The 14,976-nt window shown below is 44.2% G+C and overlaps 1 protein-coding gene across 5 annotated transcripts in view; it reads right to left on the bottom strand.

The window, feature by feature from the left end:
• Window positions 1-2,916: 2,916 nt before the first annotated feature.
• Window positions 2,917-14,976, bottom strand: part of nod1 (nucleotide-binding oligomerization domain containing 1) — a 57,077-nt gene continuing 45,017 nt past the window's right edge. For 2 of the 5 annotated variants that reach the window (XM_068055742.1, XM_068055736.1), the window contains exons 8-12: window positions 10,182-10,265; window positions 7,790-7,873; window positions 6,692-6,775; window positions 5,759-5,842; window positions 2,917-4,175 (exon numbers count right to left, since the gene is read on the bottom strand). In XM_068055742.1, coding sequence (XP_067911843.1) covers window positions 4,106-4,175; window positions 5,759-5,842; window positions 6,692-6,775; window positions 7,790-7,873; window positions 10,182-10,265 — 406 coding nt within the window. In that variant the 3' untranslated portion in view covers window positions 2,917-4,105. Of the gene's footprint in view, window positions 4,176-5,758; window positions 5,843-6,691; window positions 6,776-7,789; window positions 7,874-10,181; window positions 10,266-13,616; window positions 13,846-14,976 lie in introns of those variants that run through there. The other 3 variants (XM_068055762.1, XR_010977361.1, XM_068055752.1) reach the window with 3 other exon arrangements.

The raw sequence follows: 14,976 nt of genomic DNA, 5'->3' as shown, positions 1-14,976 counted from the left end.
CCCATAAAAGGGTCAAAGGGAGATTCGGTCCTTGGAAAGGAGGTGCCCTTGGCACTGCGCAGGTGGTGGGGAGAATGGGCAGTCAGCGCTCAGGCATTGAACATGGTTGTCACCCACCCGGCATCGCAGGAGTAAAAGAGCAAAGGGCAAGGCTGCCAATGACAAAGGGACAGCCACCTGTCCAAAAGGAAGGCTGCAGCTGGCAAGGAGGGCCAGTGGCAATGAGGGGCAATACCCACTGCAGGAAAGGTGGAGCTCCAAGCAGCAGGAGGGCACAGGAGAGGAAAGAAGTGCAGGAAGGCAATGAAGGCCACACCCTTAACACATGATCTACCGCCAAAGATAGAGCTAACTGGAGATGACCGAGAACCAGTGCTGCAGTAGATTGCAACTCTCCAGGCAGATAGTCACAGATATTTGTTCCCTCGCTCTGGAAGACCTTGCAGCACTGGTTACTATGCCCTGCCAGCAGCTGTCAAACTCACTGTGGCCTTGAACTTCTTTGCTTCTGGCTCATTCCAAGGATCAGCTGCAGACCTAAGTTGTATCTTGCAAACAGCTGCACACCATTGCATTTCGCATGTCACTGATGCCCTCTTTGACAGAGCTGGACAGTACATTCATTTCATGACAGATGCGGCCTCACAGGGACAGAGGGCATTGGGTTTCACCATCATTGCTGGATTCCCCAAGGTGCAGGGCATCATCAATTGTACCCATGCGGCCATCAAGGCACTCTGTGACTGGCCAGTCAGATTCATCAACTGGAAAGGCTTCCACTTTCTCAAAGTCCAAATGGTCCGTAACCACAACCTCCATGTGTGCGCTCACTTTCCTGATAGCTGCCATGACTCCTTTATCCTCTGCCAGTCCAGGCTGCCTCAGATCTTCACTTCAACCCCCAAAGTGCGTGGATGGATCGTAGGGAGAAGGGATATCCCTTAAAGATATGGTTATTCACTCCTCTATGGGAGCCCCAGACAGAGTCACAGAGGCAATACAACCAATGCTCACTAGGACAACCGTTAAGCAGGCCATCAGACTTCTCGAGATGTGATTCCAGTGTCTGGACCGATTGGATGGTACCCTCCTGCAAGGGTCTCAGTAATTGTGGTGGCCTGTTGCATTCTGCATAACGATGGCCCTCCAGAGAGGTGTAGACTTTGAGGACGGTGAGGCCCTTGAAGGCAGCAGTTCATCAGAAGAGAAGCAGGAGGTGAGAGAGGAGGAAGAGTGGAGGCAGAGGGAGACGATGCTGAACAGAGAGGGCCCTGGCTGCATGAGATGGCCGGGCACGGCTTGGAGCACGAAGGACTCATGGAGGATTTTATTTATTTTTTCAGAGATACAGCACTGAAACAGGCCCTTCGGCCCACCGAGTCTGTGCTGACCAACAACCACCCATTTATGCTAACCCTGCAGTAATCCCATATTCCCTATCACCTACCTATACTAGGAGCAATTTACAATGGCCAATTTACCTATCAACCTGCAAGTCTTTGGCTGTGGGAGGAAACCAGAGCACCCAGTGGAAACCCACGCAGACACAGGGAGAACTTGCAAACTCCGCACAGGCAGTACCCAGAAATGGAGCCGGGTCCCTGGAGCTGTGAGGCTGCAGTGCTAACCACTGCGCCGCCCTAAATTAATTCAACACATTGAATTTAAATTCCACCAGCTGCCGGGGTGGGATTTGAACCCGTGTCCCCAGGGCATTAGCCTGGGCCTCTGGATTATTAGTTCAGTGACATTACCACTATGCCACTGTCTCCCCCTCATGGATGCCATGAATGTCAGGGATCTCCTGATCCAGAAACGTTTTAAGGGAGGCCCTCTGACTCAGGTTGAGGGGCATGGCATGGAAGGGAGTCTGAGACACCTGTTCTAACACATGCATGGAAGACGCAGCCCTGAACATCTAATCACTTACCACCAATGAAGGAAGCACATCTGCCCAGAGGTTTTGCCCTCACTGTGGAAGACCCCGTTATCTCTCTCACCACCTCATACCACTTTTCCTGTCATGGCAGCAATAAAAGGAGTCCTACATGTCTGGCTTCAAATATCACTTATACAGTGAAAACAGTAGAAGAACACACCCCAGTGACCCACACAGTGCTCCGCGTGACGCAGTGGCCTCCTCCTGCCACCCTCCGGCAAAAGGACCTCGCTCACGGCCTCCAACATTAGATCCAGGTTGGCATCGATGAAGCGAGGTGCAGCAATGTCCCGGGTGCTCAGGCCTCCGGCTCGCGTGACATTTTACTTCCTGCTGGTGCTGTGGAATGCTTTGGTACAATCAGCAGATTTCTCCCTTGGGACAACTAGTGGTCTCAGCGATAGCTGCCGCAGAGAGTCAGAGTCCCACACTTCATCTGACCCACCTCCGTTCCCACCCCCAATGGTTCCAATTAGACAGGGGACCCGTCTTCACATCAATTAAGGGCTCATCCCCCATGAAAATTAGGACCTTAATCAGTTTCCGCATAGGAGGCGGGTTCCTGACCTGAAAACAATCCCAACTCGTTTCCCACCTTTGTGATAAAAATTCAGCCCCGTATGTTTAAATTTCTCCTATTGGGGCGCGGGGCACAGGAAAGTGGGAAATCTTGTCTCTCCCCTGCCCCCTCACCGGGCTGGGTAGCAGGACTGCATTTCCTTTGGAAGCTAGGTGCTGGAAATGTTTCCCTCGTGAGGTCGGAGGTAGGCACAATCCTGGAGTACTTGTTAGGTTCACAACCCAAAGAATATCAGGACCAATATTCCAGAGCACTCATGTCACAAACTTCACACAGACGGTGAAGGAAGATGATTTTGGGATTATAATCACTGACAATATCCAATCAATGGGATGCTGTTAGCAACAATTTAAATATGTACAGGTTTTCAGATTGAACTGATAAGTTTAGACAGGTGATTTTAATGTAACATCTCGGTAAAATACATTGAATTGTGTGTGCAATATTGCTGTAATAATGTTAAAGTATGAAGGTCTCCATTCATGTGTTAAAAAGGAGATAAGGAATAAAAATGTAATTTTCTATATGTATATGAATATACATGTATTAAAAAATTTTACAAATTTAAGTCTATTCAATCCCACAAGTTTATTTTATTATCCACCAGTATGTCATACCATATAAATTATGATAAATATTTAGCTGCTGGCATGTCTTTGAATGACAGAAATTCCAATTTGAAAATGTTTCAGTATAAATTACTTTAATCTCTGGTGGAAGAATCATACTCAGTGATAGATATCATGGTTATGCTCAGGCCTCTGCAATGAAACCTTGGGATTGGTGTCAGCAGCTACAGGTTGCTCATATCTGATGAATCACAGACACTTTCAATATATCTTGAAAGGCCAGCAGGAAATACCATGGTTTACATGCTGGTTTTCCAGCACCATTTCAGTTCCTTTAGACTGTCCCAATTTAGATTAACACATTATGGGTATATCCTGGCAGGACAAAATCACAAATGCGGCAGTTCTCTCAAAGGCACTAATCAAACAGAGGCGGCTTCGGTGAGTTGGACATGTCCGCAGGATGGAAGATGTTCGCATACCCAAGGACCTTCTGTATGGTGAGGCAGCTGGGGCCAGATGACCAGTGGGGCGCCCAAAGCTCTGCTTCAATGATGCTTGCAGGTGTGACATGAAGGCCCTAGATGTCAACCATCGCACCTCGAAGTCACTAGCTGGCAAAAGAGGGAAATGGCGACACATCCTGTGGACTGGCATGCATTACCACGATGACCAGTGGCTACAGCAGCTTGGCAACAGGCGCCAACGTCAGAAACACCTTACAGCGTCACTTAGCAGCTTCACATGCAGCAATTGTGGCAGAACCTGGCTCTCAAGGATTGGCCTTCACAGCCATCAACAAAGGCCCACCGAGAGAAGACACCCCATCTAAGTGGATTGTTTGCTGCATGTCCATCATCTTTCGTAGATGGAAGGATGCCAACCACCAGACTGTCCCGGAACCCACATAGAAAACACTTGGCAGATTTTTTCTTTGTTCCATATGTAGTGTTACGACTGTTGAACTTTTCTGACTTCACAATGACTCCCGTACATTAATCACACAGGAAATGTCATTCATAGCACAATCCTCTTTTCTTTCTCAAACTTTTTGGCTTCTTCAGCAGAGATACTATTGCCATTCAAGCTAATTAGGAAAGAATTAGAACAGGTTAATGCCTGTCCCAGAGATCCACAATACTGCCAAGTACTGCATAACATATAACAGTTCTTATTTACAAGACACATTGAAAGAACAAACATCATATACTAATTTTACTGATACAACATTAGTTGAATCTTCACAGTCTTGGGTAACAGTATGACGTAGTGGAAAGATTCACCAATTTGATTCACAATCTGACGGGCTGCAACATGACTGATCCTTCCGTGGCAGCAACTATCTTTATACCAGCTGATAGGGTGGTTAGTCTTTATGGGGAGAGGGTTTTATGGGCTCCCACAACCCATATGATGAGGGGAAGCCTTCCACACCCACTGGACATGAATATCCCACTGGATGTCAACCCAGAATTCAAAGCCAGAGCCCCAATCTCCACAGGTTAGGACTGTCTGGAGCAGCATTTCGAACCCTACAGCTTCTGACTCATTTGGATGATTGCAGACACGGAGTTAAAGGTTCACTCTGTGCATGTGATTATGACCTATTAGAGGTGCAGCACGGATTCCAAGCACTATAAGGTTGCCTGAGACTATATCAGTGCTATGCAGATACTCCTTTCACATTGTAGGGCAGACTGCTAAACATCTGCACAACGGTAAAGCAACTGTGAAAACTGTTACCAGAATCTAAAGCTGAATTAAAGCATGTAACCTGGACATAGCCATGTGGTTCCTTGCTTATTACAACAAATTAAAGGGTTTTTACACAGAGGCCCCAATATTGACAGGGACGGGTTCAGTGAGCGGTGGGAGTAATCTTGGCCAGAAGACTGAGTTTCTAACACCACACTGTCCTTTTTTTTTTCAACAAGGGGTTCCCTGCCCAGAAGTCAGCCTGATTGACAGGCTTGGCTGTCTGTTAGGCAGGGAAGGAGGCTGCAGGAGCAGCTAAGGAACCTGCTGCTCTGTTAGTTGTACCATAGGGTGGATGGTGGGTGTTAGGGGTCCAGCTCTTGGGAGCGTCCAATCCCTGAACCTGTTCTGGGCATGGCGGGGAGGTGCAGTCTAGTCAGAGCCCCGATCTGGGCTGGGAGTCTTTGGATGGGGAGGTTCATCAAAATAATTAAAGTTTCATACCACCACCTGCGATAGGATTGACTTCCCACCCCGTCCTACCACTTTCAAATTCAGAAGTGGGCAGGTTGAGAACAGCTTTGAGATTTAAAACATTTTTACATCTCAACTGACCCCAATTCGCCCATTTCTGGGGGTTAAAGTTAACCCCAGAGTCACTGACAGCCAGTTTAAATGCCAGGAACATTTTTTTTGTCAAAACAGTTTTATCCGAGAGCAGAATCCTTTCTGGTGCACAGCACGGAGATTCACCATGGAAACAAGGACACAATGTCACAAGTTCAAAGGGAGGACAATATCAATAAGCTGGAAATTGGATATATACTTGAAAAGAAAAAATTGTAGGGCTTTGGGGAAAAGAGAAGTGGGGTGCTAACCGGTTGGCTCTTTCAAACAGCTAGCACAATGGACTGAATGGCCTCCTTTTGTGCTGAAAGATTTTATCATATTCACAAGCAATGATACTTTTCTTACCATATCTCTTTTATTGTTGTATTTTCTTTGAGTATCTCGAAGAAATGATTTGCTCCCACCTCTGTAATTTTGTTGTTTATCAGCCTGTAAATAAAATATTTAAATATTATCTCTGCATAGTATATCATTAAGTCAATTTACTATGCATTTCAATTCTATTTTGCTAAATGTGTGAGTATCAGTGGAAGTAATTACATTGGCTCATGGGTTGCCCTCCTATCTGCATCACAAAGACCAACTACTTTCACGTCCAGCAATATCACCCGTCCCTGCCCATTTCACTCAGTCTGCTGCTGAAACCCTCATCCATGCTTTTGTTACCTTTAAACTCGACTATTCCAATGCTCTCCTAACCGGCCTCTCACTTTCCACTCTCCATAAATAAACTCATCCAAAACTCCATTGTCCGTATCCTAACTAGCAAAAGACCTATTCATTCTCTGCACGCTGACCTACAATGATTCCCAGTCCAACAACACCTTGATTTTAAAATTCTCATCCCTCCATGACCTCACTCCTCCCTATCTCTGCAACCTCAGAGAACTCGGTGTTCATCCACATCTGCCCTCTTGAGCATCTCCCACTTCTTTCACCCACCATTGGCTGCTGTGCCTTCAACCTTCTTGTACCTGAGGTCTGATAGTCCTGGAGTGTCCAGGAATAAAGGATTAATCCCCTGGACACCTATGCAAGAAACTCCAAAGAAAAATTGTGTATGTTTTTCCCTCCACTGTCTTTCATTTATTAGTAATAAAAATATTGGAGATGAGAAAAAAGGCTGTTAGGGTGGGGCAATTGGAGGTGGGAAATCATACGATAAAATCTCCAGTAAAAGTCCAACTGGAGTTGGCAAACCCAACATGGGTCCAAAATCCAGTCCGGACTAACAGGGACAAAGGAAATGTATTGCACAGAATGTACATTGACACTTACCACAAATGAAGCAGGCTTTTGTTTACCCTGAGTGTTTCTGTGAATATTTTTGCTACTTCATCATTCAACAGATTTTCTGTCAACCTAATTACAAAAGAAAACATGAAAAAGCTTCTGAACTTGATTGTTGTCTAAACACAGTGAACATAAGTTAGAACCAAAATGGTGGAAATCTTTAACAAAAACAGAGTAAAGCTGGGAACACACAGCCGTCTACTAACCGTCTACTATTCGACTGTGTATGCTTCATTAGTATGTTGGATTTTTCTTTTTACAGTAAACACAAAAGTGTTTACTTTTCTTTTTACGGTATAACCATTCCATGAATTGATTAGTCTGCATCTGGGTAACTCACTGACTATGGTCCTAAATTTGCCTTTTGCTACTTTCAACCCTCGTCCTACTGGCACGGTGTCAGCTATGGCCCAGTAGTATCCCTCATGCCGCTAAAGCAAAGCTGGTGCGTTCAAGCCCCACTACAAAGACTTGAGCACATCTTCTAGGTTGACATTTCAGTGCAGTACTGAGGCTGAGCTGCACCCAACCAAGCCATTTCTGCTCTCTCAGGTGGATGTAAATGAACACATCACACTGTTTGGAAGAAGAGCAGGGGAGCTTTCCCCATTGTCCTGGCCAATATTTATCCCTCATTCAACATCATTAAAACAGATTATCTGGTCATTAACTCATTGGTGCTTGTGGGAGTTTGCATTGCACAAATTGGCTGATGTGTTTTCTACATTACAAAATTGATTACACTTCAAAGCAATGATCCCTCTTTTTCTTTTGTTGTGCGTGGCCTATTCATTTAAGTGCGCAGGACCCTTAAGTTTTATTGCGTGGCCGCACATGGGGGGCCAACCTGTGAGGAACTTCTAGGTTGCTGTATGGCTGCGCAGCTTAGAGCGAACACTGCTTCAAGGAGTATTTAATTAGCTGTAAAGCATTTCGGGATATCCTGAGGCTACATTAATGCAACTTCTTCCTTTTGAAGAGCTAAGGAGATTAATCAGAAAGTTTGGGATACTGCAATGAAGCTTTGATGAAATGCTGCTGTTCACCAGATAAAGCTGGATGTTCTGAAGCTGAGACTATTACCAAAATATCTCCAGGGATTTGTTGTCTCGCAGTGCTGTCGCCAAACTTTTCCCGCCCTCTGTGGAAATGCCATTGGCTGCCAGGCTAGATAAAGGACACAAATACTGTTAATACACATTAGACACTATTAATGACAGCTTGAAGAATCAAACATTAGACAATGTAGTAAAGGAATGGTCCAATCCCCCACACCACAGACTTACAGTGATACGGGGTTCTAAGCTGTGCTTTCAGCTGCCTAGGCCCTAAACTCTGGAATTTCCTCTCTAACCTACTAGATCTCTCTCTCTTCCTTTAAGATGTTCCTTAAAACCTACCTCTTGGAACAAGCTTTTAGTCACCCATCAGCCCTGTGTTCCCTGACCTACATTGCCCCTTGGTCCCCAAAGGCCTCAATTCTAAAATTCCCTGGATATCAGGCTCGCCAGTAGGGCGAGGCACCAAAGAAATGCCAGACATTTCCACCCAATGCAGCATGAAAAATTGGATGGGGCCTCCACCTCATCTCCACTTTCGCATATAGAGAACTGCAATGACGAAAGACTAGGAAATGGCTGGCTAAAGAAAGAAATTGCATTCATATAGTACCTTTCACAACCTGAGGATGTCCCACAGCACTTTACAGCCAATGAAGTAGTTTTGAAGGAATTCCTTCCCTATACCTTTCCATCTCTCTACCTAGCTTTCCTCCTTTCAGACACTCCTTAAAATCTACCTCTTTGACCAAGCCTTTCGTCATCGAAATATTTCACGTGGCTCAATGTCTTATTTTGTTTTATAATGCTCCTGTGAAGCACCTTGGGATATTTATTATCTTACAGGTGCTACATAAATATAAGTTGTTGTTGTTGAAGGGTAATGAAGGGAACATAAGAACAGGAGTAGGCCATTTAGTTCCTTGAGCCTGTTCTTGAGCCTGTTCCTCCATTCAATGAGATTATGGTTGATCTGTGACCGACCTCCATATACCCACCTCTGCCAGCTAATACCACCCTTTGCATGTAGAATTGTTTCCCAACTTCAATCCAGGCCAGGCTCTAATTTTTAGACTCTACCCCTCGTCCAAGATTCTCCAACCAGCGAAAATAGTTTCTATCTACCCCTAATATCTGGGAAACTTTGATCAAATCGCCTCTAGCCTTCTAAATTTCAGGGAATACACCCTAGTTTGTGTAATCTTTCCTCGCAATTTAACACTTTTCAGAAACTGAACTGGAGTAGCCATATAAATACTGTGGCTACAAGAGCAGGTCAGAGGCTAGGAATCCTGACTCCCCAGAGCCTGTCCACCATTTACAAGGCACAAGTCAGGAGTGTGATGAAATACTCTCCACTTGCCTGGATGGGTGCAGCTCCAACAATGCTCAAGAAGCTCGACACCATCCAGGACAAAGCAGCCAGCTTGATTGGCACCCCATCTACAAACTCAATAATTTCACTACTATCTTTCTCACATGAGCTGGTCTGCTTATCCCAATCTAAATGAAAGTTAGAAACACCCATTAAAACCACTCTACCTTTGCTACAACTTTGTCTAATCTCTGCATTTATATATTCTGTTACTTCACAGCTGCTACCAGGGGTGCCTATGCACAAATCCTACTGCAACCTTAAATCCTTTGCAATTTCCTAATTCTACCTATAAAGTCTCCACTGCCTGCTTACCTCCTGTTATATTCTCCCTTATCATTGAAGTGATTTCATCCTTAATCACTAAGGCTGCTCCTCCTCCTCTACCATTTTCCCTATTTTTTCTGTAGAAATGTGACAACCAATTTGCGCACAGCAAGGTCCCATAATGACCAGATAATCTGTTTTGAGGTGTTGGTTGAGGGACAAATATTGGCCAGGACACCAGGGAGAACTCCACTACTCTTTGTCAAATAGCACGATGAGACCTCCACCTGAGAGAGCAGACAGGGCTTAGGATTAACGGCTCATCCAAAAGACAACACCTCTGACAGAGCAGCACTCCCTCAGTCATCCTAGACCATGAGCTCAAGTCTCTGGAGTGGGCCTTCCGACCCAAAGGCAAGACTGCTACCATTGAGCCATGAATGGTGTTTATAAACAGCCCATGGCATGAAGTAGACCTTAGAAATGTTGGGGGAGACCCTTCCTCACCCCAGAATAGAAAGACACTCAAGTTTCTAGAGAGGAGTACAGGCAGTCTTACCCACTACAAGGCCTCCTTGTGCCAGAAAAGCTGGGAGAGAGGTCTGGGCAGCTCATCAATGTACACTCTCTAGCCAAGAGCACTGGATGGACTGGGCTGCTCTGTGACATTCTATCACCATTACAGCAAGGTAACAGTCCTCAGGGGATGAACTGTCCTTATCAAGCAAATATTTAACAGTTTATGTCATCAAAACACTGCAAGGAATGTGATTACCTGAGCTCTTTTAAAGAAAGATGGTTTCTTATAGCTTCAGCGAAGGCGATAGCACCTGCATCTCCAATCTGATTCCCCCACATCCTGTAATTAAATTCAAAATTTCTCAAACTGACAATCACTACAGATTCAAGCAAAGCAGATACACAACGTGTGAAAACAAAGTGACCTTTTTATCATTAATCAATCCGCTATATTTAAGAAACAGAACCGTTATCTTACATAAGGTTTTAAAATCCGCAGACCGAATAACATGTTCCATGACGGGTACTAGCCGTAGAGAAATACCCCTCCAAGAGTAAACAAAGAATAATGAACACAGCCACCTCTCACTAACTGCCAGGAATCAGAATCTCACTAGCAGTTTAGGAATCAACAATTGTGAAGCTGCAAAACAAGAATTTTGTTTTTAAAACTATACTTTTTCCTTCCCCTCTCTATGGTCTCCTTGTGCCATGAACTGTCTTTGTTGAAGAGGAAAGTTCGGTGAGCTGCTGCCAAACCAATGACAATGCTACTCGATGACCTGTCTCCATGAAATACACAGGGCTAGCCCTGGTGACTCTTCTGATTCTCTCTCTCTCCCCCTCAGAACAAGCCTCTGACCTCTGCTTGATGCCTTCCCACGTTGGCATGCTGAAACTGGAAGTTCACCATGTGTGCAAAACATTTTGAGGTGTAGCGTTTTTCAAGCATGGTGTTGGTTCTTCAGGGTAACAATTCTTTTTAAAAGAATCAGGAACTCTCAGAGTGGTATTTATCTACATTTGCCACTTCTCTAGCTGGTTCTTTAAGGACATTAAAACTACAGTGCAACAGGACCGTATTTCACTGTAAATCACGGGTTAGCCCTCAGCTTGAATATTGTGTCCAGTTCTAGGCAGTACACTTATGAAGGCTGTCAAAGCCTTAGAGAGGGTGCAGAGGATATTTACTAGAATGGTGCCAGTGTTGAAGGGCTTCAGTTATGCAGAGAGACTAGAGAAGCTGCAATTATTCTCCTTCGAGCTGACAAAGTTAAGGAGAGGTTTAATTGAGGTATTCAAACTTATGGAGTGTTTTGATAGAGTAAATAAGGAGAAACAATTTCCACTAGCAGCAGGCCCAGCAACCAGAAGGCACAGATTTAAGATTAATTGACAAAATAACCAAGGGGAGACGATGAGAATTTTTTTTTAAACGCAGTGAGTTTCTTTGATCTGGAATGCACTGTCTGAAAGGGTGGCAGAGGACGATTCAACAAGAAGTTTTGAAAGGGGATTGGATACGTACTTGAAAAGGAAAAATTTGAACAGCTATGGGGAAAGAGCAGGCGAGTGGAACTAATTGGATAGCTCTTTCAAAGAGCTGGCACAGATGTGATGGACCAAATGGCATTCTTCTGTGCTGTTAAGTTTCTATGATACTTCTGACAAGATTGTTTTTTTGTTGCTAAGAGCTGTTCTGGCATCTGACAGCCACACTTCGGTTGAAGAGCTCTAACTGCTATGGTGATGAGGTTACAGTGAAGCAAAAATCATTTTCAGGAGTATCAAAGATTCACTTTTGCTTTAAAGTACTGGTCGCCATTAGCAGTCTCACCCAGAGAGGTATCAGGGTTATTATTGTGGGAAACAGAAATATACCTGTGTAGTTGTCGGATTAGGTTGCCTGTTACTCAGTTGGCAGAACACTAGCCTCTGAGTCAGAAAGTCTTGGATTCAAGCTCCATTCCAGAGACTTGAGTACATAATCTAGGCTGACACTCCAGTGCAGTACTGAGGGAATGCTACACTGTCGGTGATAAAGTCTTGTGGATAAGACATTAAATCAGGTAGGACTAAAAGATCCCACAGCACTATTTCAAAGAGGAGGTGGGAGTTCTCCCCGGTGTCCTGGCCAATATTTAGTGCTCAACTAAAATCATTAAACACAGATTTATTTCATTGCTGTTTGTGGGATCTTGCTCTGTGCAAATTTCTGCAACGTGAGCTACTTTACAACAGTGACTTCAGTTGAAAAGTACTTCTTTAGCTGTAACGCACTTTGTGACACCCTGAGGTGACGAAAAATACTACATAAATGCAGTTCTTTCTTTGCTTTAGTTCTAGATCCTGCAAGTTGTGTTTAGCACAGCTCAGCAAAGTACAGTCCTGATTTGCAGGGTGGTTTACCATGACTTATTTATAATACACGCTAAAAAAATTAAGGGGGAGAAAATACTTCCATATTTCTCTTTCAAAATGGATGGCCATGCTGATTACGTGTGTTAGATTTCTGTAACCAAAAGACATTCGAGTTTCTTTTTGCATACTTTTTGATACAACAAAGGGAATTCCAGAGCTGGTTTGTTTAAGGAGCTTTTCTGCTGGAAAAAAACAGAAAACTGGTGGCAAAAATGCAACTTTAAATGGATGTTCTTTCAGATCTTGGAGAAAGTTGGTATGAAAGTTGCTGAATAGAAGTGCGTGTTGAAAGGTCCTGCCGATGATGAGGTGTAGACAGATACACACTACAAAGCTGAACGCTCTATGATCCACAAGCAGAGGGAAGAATAAAGAATAAGGTGCAGAATATAAATCCATGAAAGGATGGGAGGGGGAGATATGAAATGGAAAAATAGTTTCGCAGCAACTTCCTCCAGCATCGAGGGGTGATTTGAAATGTTAGAAAAGATTCAATAGGGTAGAAATTGTGAAACTATTTCCTCTAATGAATGAAGAACAAGGACATAATCTCATAATTACAGTATGGCCGCTCAGGAGGGAAATCAGGAAGAGCTTTCTCACACAAAGGTTAGTGGAAGCCTGGAATTCTCTTCCCTAAAAGACTGTGGATGCTGGGGGCCAACTGGAGCTTTCAATAGGAGATCGATACATTTTTGTTGGGCAAGTCTATCGAGAGATATGCAGCAAAGACAGGTAGATGGAATTGAGGAAAAGATTCTGATTAAATGGCAGAATGTGTTCCCTTGAAGACCTATTCCTATGAAAGGCAGATCTTTACGCCTGCTTTATACTCAACAAATCACAGCTGAACAGAAGATGTACTGCCAGTGAAGGTTTAACCATTGAACAAGCTAGTACTGCCAGTGAAGGTTTAACCATTGAACAAGCTAAATAAGAAGCACTACAGAAAGCCGAGAGTATAGAAAGTGGAGGGGTGAAATCAAAAAGGAAATTAGGAAAGCTAAGAGAGGGCATGAAAGAATATTGGCAAGCAAAATCAAGGTGAAGCGAAAGATGTTTCATCAATACATTAAGAATAACAGGATGACGAAGGAAAGAGTAGGGCCCATAAAAGACCAAAAAGGTAAGTGCTATACTCCTCTCGGCTTTCTGTAGTATTTCCTATTTGGCGGTCATTGCTGCCTGTAGGCCCCACTTGTGGCCCTAGATTGCCCTCAAAAGGAGGGGCCCTCCCCCCCAGCCCTGCTAGGAGGCCAGCAGGTCTCACCTGGCGGTGTCTCCACGCAGCGGTGGGCCCCTCCGTTCTCTATAAAATTGTGGTGCAGGTGGGAAGATGCCCTTAAGTGGCATTCCCTGCCCTGGACGTCATCGGGAATGGCACCCCTTGCCATTTTCTTTGCTCCGCCACCTCCGTTCCCATCTCCAAGGGCAGGATAAGGCCCTGAAGCTGCTGCCGGCTTTTCTTATATATAATTTGCTGAGCTTCCAACTCATCACTTTTAAAGAGATAAGTATCCTGCTATTGTTAAAGGCACAACAAACACTAAGCATATAAACAATTTCAGCTCTACAATCACTGAATGGCTTGTCGATTTTCCAACACTGAACATTTGCAAAATGACATAATGACAACCGTGTATGGATAAATACTGACTCTAGATCGCGATACCGCTCATCGTAGTGTCATTCTGTCAGATGATAAGAGGATAACATCTGCATCTCAGTACAGGCAGCCAATCAGAAGATATTTGACTTCTGGGCCAGGTGCTCTGCTCTGAGGGAGTCCACAGTGGTCACTTTTATTCGGAGGTGGCGATCGCATAGACTCATGACAAATGGGCGATTGGGTCTATTGTGGCAGCTCAAAGCAAAAGGGTAGGAATACAAAGTGTTTGCTGGGACAGAGCAGTAAGTCATGGAGTGTGTGTGTTCAGGAAATAACAATTTGTGGAGTTACTTATCAGGATCATGCTCAGTTTTAGCTGAGCATAGTGCTAATATTATAGATCCAACTGTCCAAATCTCCTCTAAAGTGGGACTGTTTGCGGACTTTGATGTGGGAATAATCTCATTTTACAGTGGATCAGACAGCAAGCTAAGCCTGAAATGCACATTCCAGCAGTAAACAAATTCTATTTGCTTATATGGCTTTTTGTTAAAAGGTTGGTTTGTATTGATGGGGATGGAGTGCCATTGATAGTATTTTCATATAAGCATTCCATAGTCTGGAGACCCAGTATCACTGGAGATCATGCTTATCCTGAGTCTTGATGCTGTCACCTGGTCTCCATTTATGACCAATCATGCTTTTATATTTGGTGCTTTTGCAGTTCTCGAGATGATGGAATGACATTTGTGCCTTAGCTTACTCTGTTTACATTGTAAGACTGACTACTGTATTCCAGCAATAGAGTCATGAAAATCTGAGTCTACAAATTAGCTGACAGGATAAGGGAGATAGTTTTAACAACATTGACCTAGGGAGCCAATGCACCGAGTTTACACTCCGGTGTCCAGGGCTGCGGAACTAACGAATATGGAACTCGATAACATTCCCAATAGGAAGGAAAATCAGCCTTAATTTGGAATGGAAGAAGGAAGAAAATTCAATGGGGAGAGAGGTGCAT

This window comes from Heterodontus francisci, chromosome 2, assembly GCF_036365525.1.
Source record: "Heterodontus francisci isolate sHetFra1 chromosome 2, sHetFra1.hap1, whole genome shotgun sequence".
Taxonomy (NCBI): Eukaryota; Metazoa; Chordata; class Chondrichthyes; order Heterodontiformes; family Heterodontidae; genus Heterodontus; species Heterodontus francisci.
The sequence above is the reverse complement of the archived record's forward strand: the minus strand, read 5'-3'. Positions and strand labels throughout refer to the sequence as shown.